This window comes from Pelodiscus sinensis, chromosome 14 (genome assembly GCF_049634645.1).
Source record: "Pelodiscus sinensis isolate JC-2024 chromosome 14, ASM4963464v1, whole genome shotgun sequence".
Lineage (NCBI taxonomy): Eukaryota > Metazoa > Chordata > Testudines > Trionychidae > Pelodiscus > Pelodiscus sinensis.
Window position 1 is genome coordinate 39,215,490 of NC_134724.1, and position 14,979 is coordinate 39,230,468.

The following is a 14,979-nucleotide window of genomic DNA, read 5'->3' on the forward strand; positions in this document are numbered from 1 at the left end:
CCGGGCCGCGGCCCCACCCCCATGGCCGCGTCCACTGCGGTCGGAGCAGCCTCGGGCTCCCCCGCAGTTCCCCTGCCGCTCCTGACAGTGCGGGGCAGCGAGGTGAGACTGGCTGCCCCGTCACAGAACCTTATATACACATCCTGCCAAATTCATCCATTAACTTTAGTAGAGTTATGCCAGGTGTAAGTGTGGCCTGTAATCGGTAATATGCTGGGCAATGCTTTGAAGTGAACAGAGCAATACGAAGATAAGTCATTAAGTCTCTGGCTTGCGCAAGAAGGGAAAGGGCATTCATTCCTCTGTCTTCAGTTCACTGCAAGGCTCTGTGCACGTCAGGGCGGAGGCACCTCTGCTGTTGTTAAGTGGTTATTTTTTTTTCTTCTTCTTTCTCAGCAAAAGCAGCTCGGATGTTGAGAAGAAACGGGAAGCCCAGGGAGTGACTCATGTGTCTGCTGAGTCTACTCACTCTCCAACCTGGGAGGAGAAGGTGACCATGGAAATAGATGCGGAGGATGCAGGCCATGAAGGTATGGGCTCTGAGGAGAGCTGCATAGTGGTCAGTGGTGAATATCAATGAGATGGCCTGATTCTTCAGTCACTTACACCTGTGTCAATGCAACCAGGTCAGAACCATCCCACTGTACAGTTGCTAATGATTCCCCAAGGCTTGGCACGGAGTAATCAGACCTCTTAAGTGTAACTCTGTAGGCAATTAACATTCTTATACTTCAGGGAAGGCAGCTAGGAACAGGAGGAAATCCCCCTGTGGTAGTCAGTCACAAAGAGAAGCTCTCATATAGCCCATTTCACGATAGGAGGTCAGGCCTGTGATCCATATTTTGCAGATGGGGAGAAATGGAGGCACCAAGCTGGGAAGTGATCTGTCCTATGGTATATGTGGAAATGGAACCCAGCTCTCCTAAGCCCAATCCAGTGTCCTATAAGGCAGAGACTCAGTACAGTTTTAGGTTCTGATTTTGGAAAGAAGCAGGATGCTGTGAATTTAAGAGCTTAAGATCAGTCACACTGGTGTTATATTTAAAGAATTGCATGGGATCATCTTCAGAGGGGTCAGGCAAAATGCCAAATGTATTGGTAACATATCACTATTGTATTATATGCATATAATATACTACCCTCATGCATTCATATACACACACACACACATTGTCTTGTTGTTGCTTAGTTACCAACTTGTTGCTCGTCTTAAATCACTGGCAAGGTGAGTTAGATGGGGGAAGGGAAATGAGGATCTGGGCTTCTTTCGGTCTGGACAGATGCTCCAATGTTGACAAGACAAGACCCAATTCTGTAGTTCTACAACCATCTTTTTATACGTTTTAGTTTATAGATCTTCTGCTGTCCCACTGCCCCAGGATGCTGGATGACCATCAGTCATCAGTTAACAACAGATGAGACTTTAATCTTTTTAACTTGATGGAGCTTTTGTTTATCTCTTTCTTGTGAGGGTTCTTTTGCTGGGCTCACTTGCATTGTTCTTCAGCCATCAAGGTGGTGCCGGCAGCTGATCTCCAGACATGCTGGCTTCAGGGGACTGATTCCTTTTTTTTAATATATATCTCTACACACACACACACACACACACACACACACACACACACACACACACACACACACACACACACACACACACACACACACACACACACACACACACACACACACACTCTCTCTCTCTCTCTCTCTCTCTCTCTCTCTCTCTCTCTCTCTCTTACTTTTACATAGACACACACCTAACTTTAAGCAGTTAAGGCAGTACAAATTTTAAAATGGGGTTTCAGTTACAATATGGTTAAAAAGTTTCAGAAGGGTAGCTGTGTTAGTCTGTAACTGAATAAACTTAAAAAAACAACAAATAGTCTTGCAGCACCTTAGAGACTAACAAAAATGTAGATGATATCATGAGCTTTTGTGGGCACAACACACTTCTTCAGATGAAAAAGTGGGTTGTGCCCAGAAAAGCTCATGACATCTTCTACATTTTTGTTAGTCTCCAAGGTTCTGCAAGATTATTTGTTGTTGTTTTTTTAAGTTTAATATTGGTAAAATGGGGTTTGTTACAAAATACTTAAAAAAAAAAAAAGGTTTAAAAAGTTACAACAGATTCTCCAAAGGCAATTTTAAAAGGTAACTAACAAATTACCGGTAATTCAAATCCCATGCATAAAAGTTGGGCTACAATTTGTGAGGTTACATTCATAATATCATATTGATAGATATAGTTTATTAAAAGGGCGATTTTGATGCTGCAGCCCTACATTGTGACGGATGGCAGAAGAAGGAGCAATGGTCTCAAGTTACAGTGGGGGAGGTCTAGGTTGGATATTAGGAAAAACTATTTCCCTAGGAGGGTGTCCTATCATCAGAGGCCAAGGGGAACATTTTTTCTCCCTCCTCCTCCTTGTGACACCCTTTTAGACACTTGGAATTCACTATCATATCTCTCTTCTAAACTAAACAAGCCCGATTCTTTCCGTCTTCCTCATAGCTCATGTTCTCTAGACCTTTCATCATTCTTGTTGCTCTTCTCTGGCCCTTCTTCAATGTTTCCACGTCTTTCTTGAAATGTGGGGCCCAGCACTGGACACAACACACCAGCTGAAACCTAATCAGCGCAGAAGGGGTGGACTAATTGATATCTGTCCACTGCTCATCTTAAGCAGTGCAAGACGTTTTATTTCTGAACTACAGTGGTGGAAACTTGGAGGATTTGGCTGGTGCCATCCTCTGAGAGATTCAGAAGCGGTTCTGGGAGCATTCGTGCAATCTGGCTGGACGCGGGACTCTACATCCTGCTATGCTGAATGATCGCAGTGCCTGGAGGGGTTCACTGCCTGTCACTAGCATTGTAAGAGAGAGCCCAGGCCAGAGAGTTAAGGGGGCGCAGTGGTCCCACAGTCCCAGGCTGCAACCCAGGGACCCCACCACAGGAATGAACCGGATAGGGCAGTTACTGAGTGGTGCCTGTCCTCTGCTTCTAGGGATACGCAGAGTATAGAGATGCAGTCCTTCCATTTGGACTTAACTTACTAGGGCATCCACTCTGTTAGTACAAGAAGCACATTGATAGCAGTGGGTATAGTCAGAGTTCAGGCGTGTTATGCACACTTTCTCTGAATTCCCACAGTGCACCATAGACTATGTACATGTCCTCCTACTCTAGCCCTATCTCCCTCACTCAGCCCTGTAACACTGGTCAGTGCTTACTAGCCCCAATCTTCAGTTGTGGTTCTGGATCCTCATTCTGGTCTGGGCTGGGTTTTTAGAAATGCGAGTACCCACAACTCTAGCTGAAGACAGTGGGAGCTGTAAGCGAGAATCATAGAAGATTAGGGTAGGAAAAGATCTCAGGAGGTCATCTAGTCCAAGCCCTGCTTAAAGTAGGGCCAACTCCGCTGTTCCACATCTCTGAAAATCAGCCCCTGTCAATGGGTCCATGAACAGCTCTGCCAACACACTTCAGTCCTATTATGAAACAGTTCTCTGGGACTTCCCCCATAGTTGTGGAAATTCACTTCTGTCTGGATCTGCGGCTGCTGTCAGAAGACAGGATACTGGGCTAGATGGACCTTTGGTCTGACCCAGTGTGGCCGTTCATATGTTCTTATGCAGTGTGCCTGCAAATGTATTCCTGGCTCTGCACACAGCAGTGTCAGTGTACCTGAATTCAGCGCTGGTACACTTCCAAGCCCAGAGCCCAGCATAGATTTGCCTGGGCTCCTCAGTTCTGCTCCAGCACATGTCTGATTATTTTTCAGTCCTTACCAGTTAGAAGCTTCCCTTCTGCAGTGATGGTTAGGCCTCCCAGCGTGATTGTTCCAATCACAGTGCAGTTAAGTTGTAATAATGTAAATGGCACTAGAGTTTTTGATTAGATTAAAATCAGATGCTTGCAAAATGAACACTGAGGCAGAGTGGAAATTAGTTATAGTATTACATGTAATTCTATTAACGCTACCCCTTAAGTGAAATAAAACCATTTGATGTACTGACTGTACTTGCCTGTCTCAGGCTGACAGGAAGTGGGGGTGCAGAGGGAGACTAAATTAACTGGGCCAGATCCTCCACTCATGAAAATGAGCATAGCTCTGCTGACTTTGATGGAGTGGCATCAGTTGACACCAGCTCAGGGTATGGCACTCTGTGTGTGTAACTACACCTATATATGCTTGGAGGTGAGATACAGAGCAGAAAATGATGAGGTGTCAGGGCTAAAGCCTTTAGTGGCTTTAAAGCCTTTAAATATGGGCATTTAGGGTGTGTCTAGACTACATGCCTCCTTCGACGGAGGCATGTAGATTAGCCAGATCGGAAGAGGGAAATGAAGCCGCGATTAAAATAATCGCGGCTTCATTTAAATTTAAATGGCTGCCCCGATCTGCCGATCAGCTGTTTGTCGGCAGATCGGGGGAGTCTGGACGCGATGCCCCGACAAAGAAGCCTTTCTTCATCGACACAGGTAAGCCTGGTTTCACGAGGCTTACCTGTGTCGATGAAGAAAGGCTTCTTTGTCGGGGCATCGCGTCCAGACTCCCCCGATCTGCCGACAAACAGCTGATCGGCAGATCGGGGCAGCCATTTAAATTTAAATGAAGCCGCGATTATTTTAATCGCGGCTTCATTTCCCTCTTCCGATCTGGCTAATCTACATGCCTCCGTCGAAGGAGGCATGTAGTCTAGACACACCCTTAGAGTTCACTAGAAGATACTTTTCTAACCCAAGGAAAAATCATTCTCCCTAGTTTCTGTAGGTTTCATTAGACACTAAAATACCTTGTTACCCCAGTGAGACTGATACTGTGATTTACACCAAGTCTGGCCTTTCTTTGTTAGCGTTAAAGGGCCATACGTCCCTATCTCGGTCACATAATTTGGGGTTTTTCTGTCAAAACCTATTGCTCCAGCAAGGACAATACTAGCCTAAAAATATTGTAGCCCATATGATTCTGTTTCAGATAGGAGGTAGTGCAAGGCCTTGACCCTCTACTGAGCTCTATCGGAGGAAACACAAATGTGGCCCATTGCTGTGATGTGTTACCCTGGGGTGCCACTGAGCCTGACTGACCATCAGCCAGGGTTCCCTTTACACGTAGGGTTGCCAGATGGTTTAACCAAAAATAGCGAACAGCCCCCCTCCCTCCCAAAAAAAGCACCAGGGGAAAAATTCTATTGAGGGGGAAAAAAAGGGGGGAAACCAACATTGTTAAGCAAAAAAAAAAAAAAGACTCCAAGAGTTATTAAGCAGAATGGGGTGCAGGGTCAGAATAGGGATAGGAACAGGGGAGCGGTTTAAGAAGTGGGAAACAAACAGTGGTTGTCTTCAGCTGGTTTCACAAACTGCACCCCACCCCAAGAGATACATGAAAACATCTGGAAACTAGGAATGTTAGTGGGTAATAGAATAGTCGACTAACTGCATGAATTCTTAGTGGTTAGTTGACTATTGTATAGTTGCCGGGGGCAAGACTAGCAGCCAGTGTGCTCTGCCCCCATTCTTGGGGGACCCCCTGCCACCTCATGCTACTGCCTCTGTAGATGCCAGGCCGGATATAGTCTGAGAGGGGAGCCAGTTTAAAAAACAGCTCCCCACCAGACCAGCTGCCTTCTGCCCCACACTGTTGACTCTGATACAGAGGCAGCAGAACAAGGTGGCAGTAGCCCCTGTCTGCTGGCAGTCCGAGCTCCTCACGGACAGAAGCTGCTGGGAGGAAGGAGCAGGGGAGGCTGCTGCGAAACAGCCTTTCTCACCAGTGGCCTTGCCTGGCTGCAGATAGAAGCTTCTCTGGCAGCAGCCTCTGTCTGCAGAGGGTCCAAGCTCCCTACGGACAGAGGCTGCTCCGCCTCCCATGGAGCAGCCTATGTCCACGGTGAGCCTGGGCCCACTGCAGACAGAGGCTGCTCCAGTAGCCTCCCTCCCCCCACACACACTTCTGCCTCTGATAGAGAGGTTAGGGTTAGGGTGACTCACACAGAGGCAGCAAGTGTGGGGGGGGAGGAATGCGAGTAGGTGACTAGATTAACTGATCAGCCTAGGCTTATTGGTTAATTGTCTAGTCTACCCCTTGACATCCCCGTTGGAAACAAAGGAACTCTAAGGACAGGGGTGGAGAGAAGCTGCTAGACCCAGTTCAGAAAAAAAAAGGCCATCCCTAGCCTGAGAAGGACATTATCTGAAATAAGAACTAGGGTGAGAAATTATGATTTGTAACATCTTCTCTTAGTGCATTAGGCTCAGCTGGTATGTTTTGTTTTATTTTAGATTAGTAGCTTTCTTTGATCTGTCTGTTATCAGTTGCAACAACTTAAATCCTACTTTTTATTTTTGTTTATCATGAAACCCAGTGTAAATGGTTGTTACCGTGTGTGTGCTTGTAGGCAATAGCTGTGCCTGCCTCTCTTTCATTGTTAAAGAGAGTGAACATCTTCTGAGCTCATGCTGCATAAACTTTATGCAGAGCGAGACAGATTTATTTGGGGTTGAAGTCCCATTGGGGCTGTGCATCAGGATGCTGTATGAAGTCCCAGTGACTGGGCCTTCCTGGACCTGAGCTGTTCTTAGTGTCTGTTTTGCTCTGCTGGGGGCTGTTACCTCAACTCTGGGCCTTGGCTGGGGGAGACTCAGGTCTGGCTCAACAGGACAGGGTCGTGGGCGCCCCAGAGGGCAGGTAGGCAGGCTCAGTGGTATGATTAGCTGACCAGATAACAGTCTCAGGGGGACCACTGTAACCCAACCTGTCACAAAAACAGTCTGCCTGTACATGAGCTACCTTTTAAAAGTAACAGCAGAAAGACATACAGCTCCAGTCAGAGGCGGGACAGGCGGGAGGAGAGGAGACTCTCATGCCCCATTTCAGCACAGTACTCCAGCGTGTACTTAGCTTTAGACTTGCGCTTGAGGTTAAGTGCTTTCCTGAACTGGGATGGATTTAAGCATGTACTTCAATGCATCCTGCCTGGGGCCTTGGGAAGGGAAGAGTGAAATTGTCCATCAGTACAATCAGTAATTAGGCTGGTGATAGCCAGAGCTAAGTGTAAATAGCAATATAACAAGATGCAGTGGGCTTTTCATTGATTTGCCTTTGACAAGGGAGTATGGTTTGGACAGAGATAACTACTGGGGAGGAAAACAAAAGGGGGCACCAGCCATAGAGGGCCATGTGACCTCCTTGTGCCACCCCTAGTCCAGGGCCCACATGGTCTCTTTGTCCATCCCTTCCTCATCACACCTTACCGGGAGCGGTGGTGGAGGCGGGTTCTGTCCCACTGTGCTGCACCAGGCAAGCAGTGCCCCAGGCTGTAGCGGCCCTGCTCCTTCCCTTCCCTGTGCTAGAGGAAACTGGGCAGCGCCCCAGGCAATGTGGCCAGAAGCTGCCTGGGACTCAGCAGAGTGTAGCTGCACCATCCCCTCCCCTTTCTTCCTCTCTCTGTCCCATTACCTGGGGAGGCAATGGTTCTGTTCATGCCAAGCAGCATGGCCAGAGGCTGCCAAGGAGCATGCAGTAGCCAGGCAGTGTGGCTGGAAAGGGAGAGTTTCTGGCCCCATCAGCTGCTGTTCCCTTACCCCTCCCCTCCTACAGCATTTGGGGTCGGGCATATGACCCTTCCACTCCCCGTCCCCGTGCGCTGCCCCTGGGATTGGTGTTTTCTCCTGGTTTTCCGGGGGGCGGCAGACGTCACTGGGATACCAGCGGGTTAATCTGGGACCACGGAAGGGGTTAAAGCTGTGGATTGTGGAGGAAGGTGAAGAGGGAGTGTGGGAGGAGCTGGCAGCAGGCTGTTGCTGTGGTGATGGGTGAGTGGAAAGCAAGGCCATGTTAATGATAGGGGAGGCAAGATTCCATTCTTCCCGTGACAGGTCCAACATGCCTAACAGGCCTCCGCTCCTTCAAGTGACTGGAGGCATAAAGGAGCCCTGCCAGGGGAAGACAAAGCTGGGAGCTAATGAGGCAAGTTCCTTTCACGGAGACATAAAGCAAGGGCCTCCCTTGCCTCAGAGCTGTCTAATCAGGTCAGCAAGCTCTCTCAATGCAGCGGGGCTTGGCCTGACTTATGCATTAGGGCAGTGAGGGGGGTACAGGCTGCAGGTATCGTATCTAAGCCATTAGCAAGCTTCATGCTTCCCTAGCAACTGATGGGATTTGGTTTACTTTGGTTCCCTTGCAGCCATCCCCACTCTGAGCGGGAAGCTCGCAGGGTGTCCTCTGTGAACACAGCCTGGCGTGGCCAGGATCTCAGAGAGGATGCCGTCTGGGTGCTGCTTGCAAGAAGTGGTGTTAGTGACTCTCTTCCCTCTGAGTCAGCATTGCCCAGTGTCCCTGGAGCGTTGTGCTGTCTGAAGAGCTGGCTTTCACATGGGACGTACAATTGGCCTTGAGCACTGATCACCCCAAAATATGTCCAGGTTCCATTTCAAAGTTGAGCCATTGGTTCTGGAATACTGGCTCAATTTCAGGGTATTTAAATCTTTTCTGCAACCCTACACTGCCTGCTAGCCCTGCAGATACCTGGGCAAATTCCAGTCCCTTCCTGACAATGTGTAAAACTGTTGCTCAACTATGCAGTATGGGGCCTGTTTCCCTTACCAAGTAAGAGCTGAGTGGCTGATGGAGGGTTTTTTGCATTACTGCAGAGCGCTTTGGGAACATCTGGGGTTAAGATACTAGTGCAAGGGAAGGCCGTGGAGCAGAACTGTTATAACCAGAGAATTCTGGAACTGAAGGTGCAGAAGGGATCACAAGAGCCATCTAGACAAGATGCAGGATTTCTTGTGTCCAAACCATTCAGGACTGGTGCTGTCCGGCTTTCCCAGGCATCATTTCCATTGTCTTGCTGTTCAGGGGTGATGTGTTGTTGGGGGGGGGGGGTCTCCCCAAACACTATGGGCAGGTGGGGCAAGGGGCTGGCCAGCAGCCGGTGGACCCAGCAGGCCATTGCATCCTAGTGGAGTGTCCAGGGAATGAATGTGCCTGGGAAATGTGCCCTCTGTCACAGGATATTCAGGGATGAGGTCTACTGGAAAGGTGAGGGAGGGGGAGGAGCATGTAGCTGCCCAAACAGCACCAATGTTATGGCTAAACAGAGGGCTTCATTTCAGGGGCTACTGCTTCAGCACTGAAGGTGAGAAATCCACCTCCTCGTGGACAGGCTTTGTGTCCTTTGAGTCAGCACAGCAGCTGCTCTCAAGCACTAGTGCCAGGTGGGAATGGAGACACTGGATGTGTTGCTTCCTGGCTTGTTCTTCTGCCAGCCATCGGGAGCAACCTTTGCCTCAGACTCCTCGGTGCCTGTGCAAAGACCCTTCTAACTAGCAGAGAGCCCGCTGCATGACTCCCTGCTTGCACACACTCCACAATGGAGTGCAGAGCAGCCCCAAGGAGGTTGCCTGGGGAGGTTGTGGAATCTCCATCTCTGGAGATATTTAAGAGCAGGCTGCCCAGATGCCTGCCAGGGATGGTGCTGGGTCCTGCCGTGAGAGCAGGGACTGGACTCGATGACCCCTCGAGGTCCCTTCCAGCTCTAGTGCTCTGTGATTCTATGATTCAGGTGCTTTTAAATGGTGAGGACTTCCCATGGCCATGCCTTTGGTGACATGCTCGTGTGCTGAACTAGTCCTCAGGGAAGAGAAAGTGCCAACGCCAGGCTCTTGCTCTGATGCATTTATTTTAATCACAGAGTGTGTCCATGCTGGCATTTTGGTTGGATTTTAACACGTGTTAATTCCCCACCCTGCCCGCGCGATTTCCAGAGTGGATGGGCCATGCATGTTTGCATTCCGTCAATGCCAGACATTACCGTTGCGTTAGCCGACACAGCTCCAAAGCCCATGTGGCAAGCCTTTCACAGCCTGACTCTGGTCTGGCATAAGTGGCATAAAGAAGCCACACACAGGGAGTATAACAAGCCCTTGCAGAGTCTACCATCCCGACAGCTCCTTCAGCCAGTGAAGAACAGCTTCATTCCCAGCCTCAGGTATAGGATTGGTGCAGGAGAGATGGAGGAGAGAGGCTCAGGTTGGGCTATTCTTGTCTGGCATAAGAGCCCATAGAATTCAGCACAAAGCTGAGAGAATCTAGAGTGACTTTGCGGTGAGCTCTAGGCAGCTAGCCATGGAATTGAATCACGACTGAGACCCTTTCTCAAGAAGTTTTCCAGCTCAGTCTCTAGCATTCTGTAGCAGGGCCTAACTCTCTCTGACATTCTGTAGGGTGGTTTATAAGGCAAAGCTTGTATTGTCTGTGACAATACAGTTCTGTCAGACTCTTCCACGTTGAGCAGAACTGCAAACCTGGCTTAGAGACATTTCCAAGCCACAGTGCAGGGAGGGGGCAGGGGATCCTGTGACTCTTATGCTGCATCACAGCAGCTCAGTCCTAGGAGAGACCATAGTGCATGAGGAGTGATGTAACCTGGCAGACAAGAAATGTACATGGGAGAATGGGGGCATGAGGGACCCAGAACACCACCACCCAAGAGGCACTGTGCTGGTGCAAGCTGACACAGAGAATAATGGCAACCTGACCTGAAATTGCTGCTGTGTTTAAATTTTCCCAGTGGAAAATTCCACCAAAAATGACCTTTTCCCCCCAGAAAATTTGTATTTTGATGAAACCCATTTTCCAATGTGACAATGTTTCCTTCCCGACCTCCCTCTTTTGGAACAAGGCCAGCCCCCTTCACCATTCTAGGTAGAGAGGAAGTTGCAGCTGCTTGCAACACCACAACCATTCTGCAGCTGGCAGACATTCTGGTGCCTCCTTTGGTTTCACCCCACTGCGGATCCTGGGGTGAATCTGGCCTCTTGTCTCCAAATATCAGCTGTGGTCGGCAACATGGAATAGTTCAAAGCCTCCCCCAAGTCTTGTATTGTACTTCTTGATATGTATTTCTGCTTTTTCCCTTCCAGATATGATCCTTACTGTGGCCGACAAAGTCACCAAGGAGGTCCTAGCAAGCTACAAGATTCCTGTGAGGTATCTCCGATTGTTCCACCACTACCACTTCAAACTGGTGCTGGTGAGTATTGGCCAACTAATTTGCACCCTGACACATGTGAGTCGGGGGGAATTGCATTCTTTCACTGGAACTCCATCCACCTATGAGGCACGCAGAGTGACTGTCTCAGTCTCCACCTAGGCTGTGTCTAGACTACATGCCTCTGTCGTCAGAGGCATGTAGATTAGACACATAGGCAAAGGCAAATGAAGCCGCGATTGAAATGATTGCGGCTTCATTTACATTTACATGGCTGCGGCGCTGAGCCGACAAACAGCTGATCAGCTGTTTGTCCGCTCAGCGCGCTAGTCTGGACGCTCCCCTGCCGACATCAAAGCCCTTTGTCGGCAGCCCTGTTATTCCTCGTGGGATGAGGTTTACCGGGGCTGCCGACAAAGGGCTTTGATGTTGGCAGGGGAGCGTCCAGACTAGCGCGCTGAGCGGACAAACAGCTGATCAGCTGTTTGTCGGCTCAGCGCGGCAGCCATGTAAATTTAAATGAAGCCGCGATCATTTAAATTGCGGCTTCATTTGCCTTTGCCAAAACAACAAATCTACATGGCTCCATCGACGGAGCCATGTAGTTTAGACGTACCCCTACTGTCTCCTGTCTTATACTTTAATTGGTGGCTCTTTGGGGGCAAATGCTGTCTTTTGTTCTATGTTTGTACCGCACCTACCACAATGGGGTCCTGGTCCATCACAGGCTCTTGGGATTTACTGCAATACAAATAACTGAAATCACAGTAATCATGAACCTGTGCTACACATGCCTCAGGGGTATTTAATTCCAGGCTGATCAGCAACCAACTTGTGAAATATTTGCTTAGTTTCAGTTGGCCGAAGTCAGAAGCGGAAAATCTTGTGTAACCATTGTTATCCCTACTGAGAAATAGTTTAGGATGGTCAAAGTTCGCCAGTTGGAGAGGGGGAAAAAAAGCAACCAAAATGCTCCTGGGACCTCTTTAGAGGAGAGAGAGAATTCGGTCTGTCTGTTCTGGAAATGAGTGTATCAGGAAATAATGACAAATGGTGTCAAACTGTGAAGTGTCCTTTCTAACTCAGCCTCCTAGGAGACAAGAACACACATGAGATTGAAGTTTAGTGTCATGCAAGCAAAACCCATCACTCTGCCCCTTCTAATTTGTCCTTCCAGGGATCCCAAGGGGCTTTGTGAGTAATAGTCATTTCTGATGTGTTTAATTATCTAGAAAAGAGTACTGCAGAAAGAGATCTAGGGGTCCAGGTAAATATGAGTCAACAATGTAACAATGCTGCAAAAAAGTGCACATCATTAAGAACATAAGAACGGCCTCAATGGGTCAGACCAAAGGTCCATCTAGCTCAGCATCCTGTCTTCCAACAGTGGCCAATGCCAAGTGCCCCAGAGGGAATGAACAGACCAGGGAATCATCAAGTGATCCCTCCTCTGTCGCCCATTCCTAGTTTCTGATAAACAGAGGCTAGAGGACATCATCCCTGGCCATTGTGGCTAATAGCCATTGATGGACTTAACCTCCATGAATGTATTTAGTTAATTTTTTTTAACTCTGTTAAAGTCCTGGTCTTCACACTGGCTCCAGCTGCGCTGCTCCAGGAAGTGCTGGAAAGAGGCAGATGGAGAGGGATGAAGCAAAGGCAGGGCAGTGATGGAGCAATGAGGTGGAGAGAGGCAAGGTCTGTGCCCCTCCCCCGCCCCCTTTCCTCTTCCATGTTTTGCTACTGTTCTCAGAGAACTACCCACAATGACGCTAAGCTTTCTCTCTTGAGTGGTAACAGATAATTTAGTACATATAGTTGGGATTATTTTTTCCAATATGCATTACTTTGATTTATCAACATTAAAATTCATTGCTATTTTATTGCCCAGTCATCTAGTTTTGTGAGATCCTTTGGAAGCTCTTCATAGTCTGCTTTTGTCTATCTTGAGCAGTTTAGTATCATCTTCAAATTTTGCCACCTCACTGTTTACCCCTTTCTCCAGGTCATTTATGAATATATTGTTGTTCTGGGATGCATTAACAGGAGTGTCATAAGCAAGACATGAGAAGTAATTCTTTTGCTCTACTCTGCGCCGATTAGACTTCAGCTGGAGTATTGTGTCCAGTTCTAGGCACCACATTTCATGAAAGGTGTAAACAAATTGGAAAAGTCCAGAGAAGAGCAACGAGAATGATTAAAAAGATCTAGAAAACATGACCTATGAGGCAAGATTGAAAAACCTGAGTTTTAGTCTGGAAAAGAGAAGACCAAGAGGGGACATGAAAACCGTTTTGAAATACCTAAAAGGTTATGACAAGCAGAGGAGAAAACTTGTTCTTCGTCTCTGATGATAGGACAAGAAGCAATGGGAGGTTTAGGTTGGACGTTAGGAAACACTGGAATAAGTTGCCAAGGGAGGTTGTAGAATCTCCATCTCTGGAGATATTTAAGAGCAGGCTAGACAAACACGTCAGGGATGATCTAGATTGTGATGAATCCTGCCATAAGAACAGGGATCTTGAACTAAGTGACCTATTGAGATCCCTTATATTCTGTAATTCTGGGATACTTACCTCTCATTGGTGATCTCAAAGAATGTTATGGACCAGGCCAGCATCCTTATCTTCATTTTACAAACAGGGAAACTGAGGCCCAGAATGGGGCACTAAGGGTACGTCCCACGAGGAATAACGGGGCTGCCGACAAAGGGCTTTGATGTCGGCAGGGGAGCGTCCAGACTAGCGCGCTGAGCAGACAAACAGCTGATCAGCTGTTTGTCGGCTCAGCGCGGCAGCCATGTAAATGTAAATGAAGCCATGATCATTTAAATTGCGGCTTCATTTACCTTTGCCTATGTGTCTAATCTACATGCCTCTGACGACAGAGGCATGTAGTCTAGACACAGCCTAATTGTCCAAGGTCACCAGCAGATCAATAGCGGAGCTGAGAGTAGAACGCCAGTCTCCTGAGTCCCGGGCCAGTCTCCTGAGTCCCGGACCAGTGAGTCCCGGACACAGGTTTTCAAACAGGTTAATAGAGAACTCTAGAGGGATCCATGCTGAGCTGACCCTTGTGGTTGTCTTCGATTCATGTTTCCAACTCATATAATAGAATCATAGAATACTAGGACTGGAAGGGACCTCGAGAGATCATCAAGTCCAGTCCCCTGCTCTCGTGGCAGGACCAAGTACTGACTAGACCATCCCTGATAGACATTTATCTAACCTACTCTTAAATATCTCCAGAGATGGGGAAACCACAACCTCCCTGGGCAATTCATTCCAGTGTTTGACCACCCTGACAGGTAGGAACTTTTTCCTAATGTCCGACCTAAACCTCCCTTGCTGCAGTTTAAGCCCATTGCTTCTCGTTCTATCCCCAGGGGCCAAGATGAACAAGTTTTCTCCCTCCTCCTTATGACACCCTTTTAGATATCTGAAAACGGCTATCATGTCCCCCCTCAATCTTCTCTTTTCTAAACTAAACAAACCCAATTCCTTCAGCCTTCCCTCATAGGTCATGTTCTCTAGACCTTTAATCATTCTCGTTGCTCTTCTCTGGACCCTCTCCAATATCTCCATCTTTCTTGAAATGCGGTGCCCAGAACTGGACACACTACTCCAACTGAGCCCTAACCAGCACAGAGTAGAGCGGAAGAATGACTTATTGTGTCTTGCTTACAACATACCTGTTAATCCATCCCAGAATCATGTTTGCTTTCTTTGCAATAGCATCACACTGCTGACTCATATTCAGCTTGTGGTCCACTATAACCCCTAGATCCCTTTCTGCCGTACTCCTTCCCAGACAGTCGCTTCCCATTCTGTATGTATGAAACTGATTGTTCCTTCCTATGTGGAGCACTTTGCATTTGTCTTTATTAAACTTCATCCTATTTACCTCAGACCATTTCTCCAATTTGTCCAGGTCGTTTTGAATTATGACCCTATCCTTCAGATTAGTCGCAACCCCTCCCAGCTT

General features: G+C 48.0%; 1 protein-coding gene across 4 annotated transcripts in view; it reads left to right on the forward strand.

The window, feature by feature from the left end:
* CCDC33 (coiled-coil domain containing 33) overlaps positions 1-14,979 on the forward strand; it is a 225,859-nt gene that overhangs the window by 44,137 nt on the left and 166,743 nt on the right. For all 4 annotated transcript variants that reach the window (XM_025183619.2, XM_025183621.2, XM_025183622.2 and 1 more), the window contains exons 3-4: positions 397-530; positions 10,928-11,037. In XM_025183619.2, coding sequence (XP_025039404.2) covers positions 397-530; positions 10,928-11,037 — 244 coding nt within the window. The remainder of the gene's footprint in view (positions 1-396; positions 531-10,927; positions 11,038-14,979) is intronic.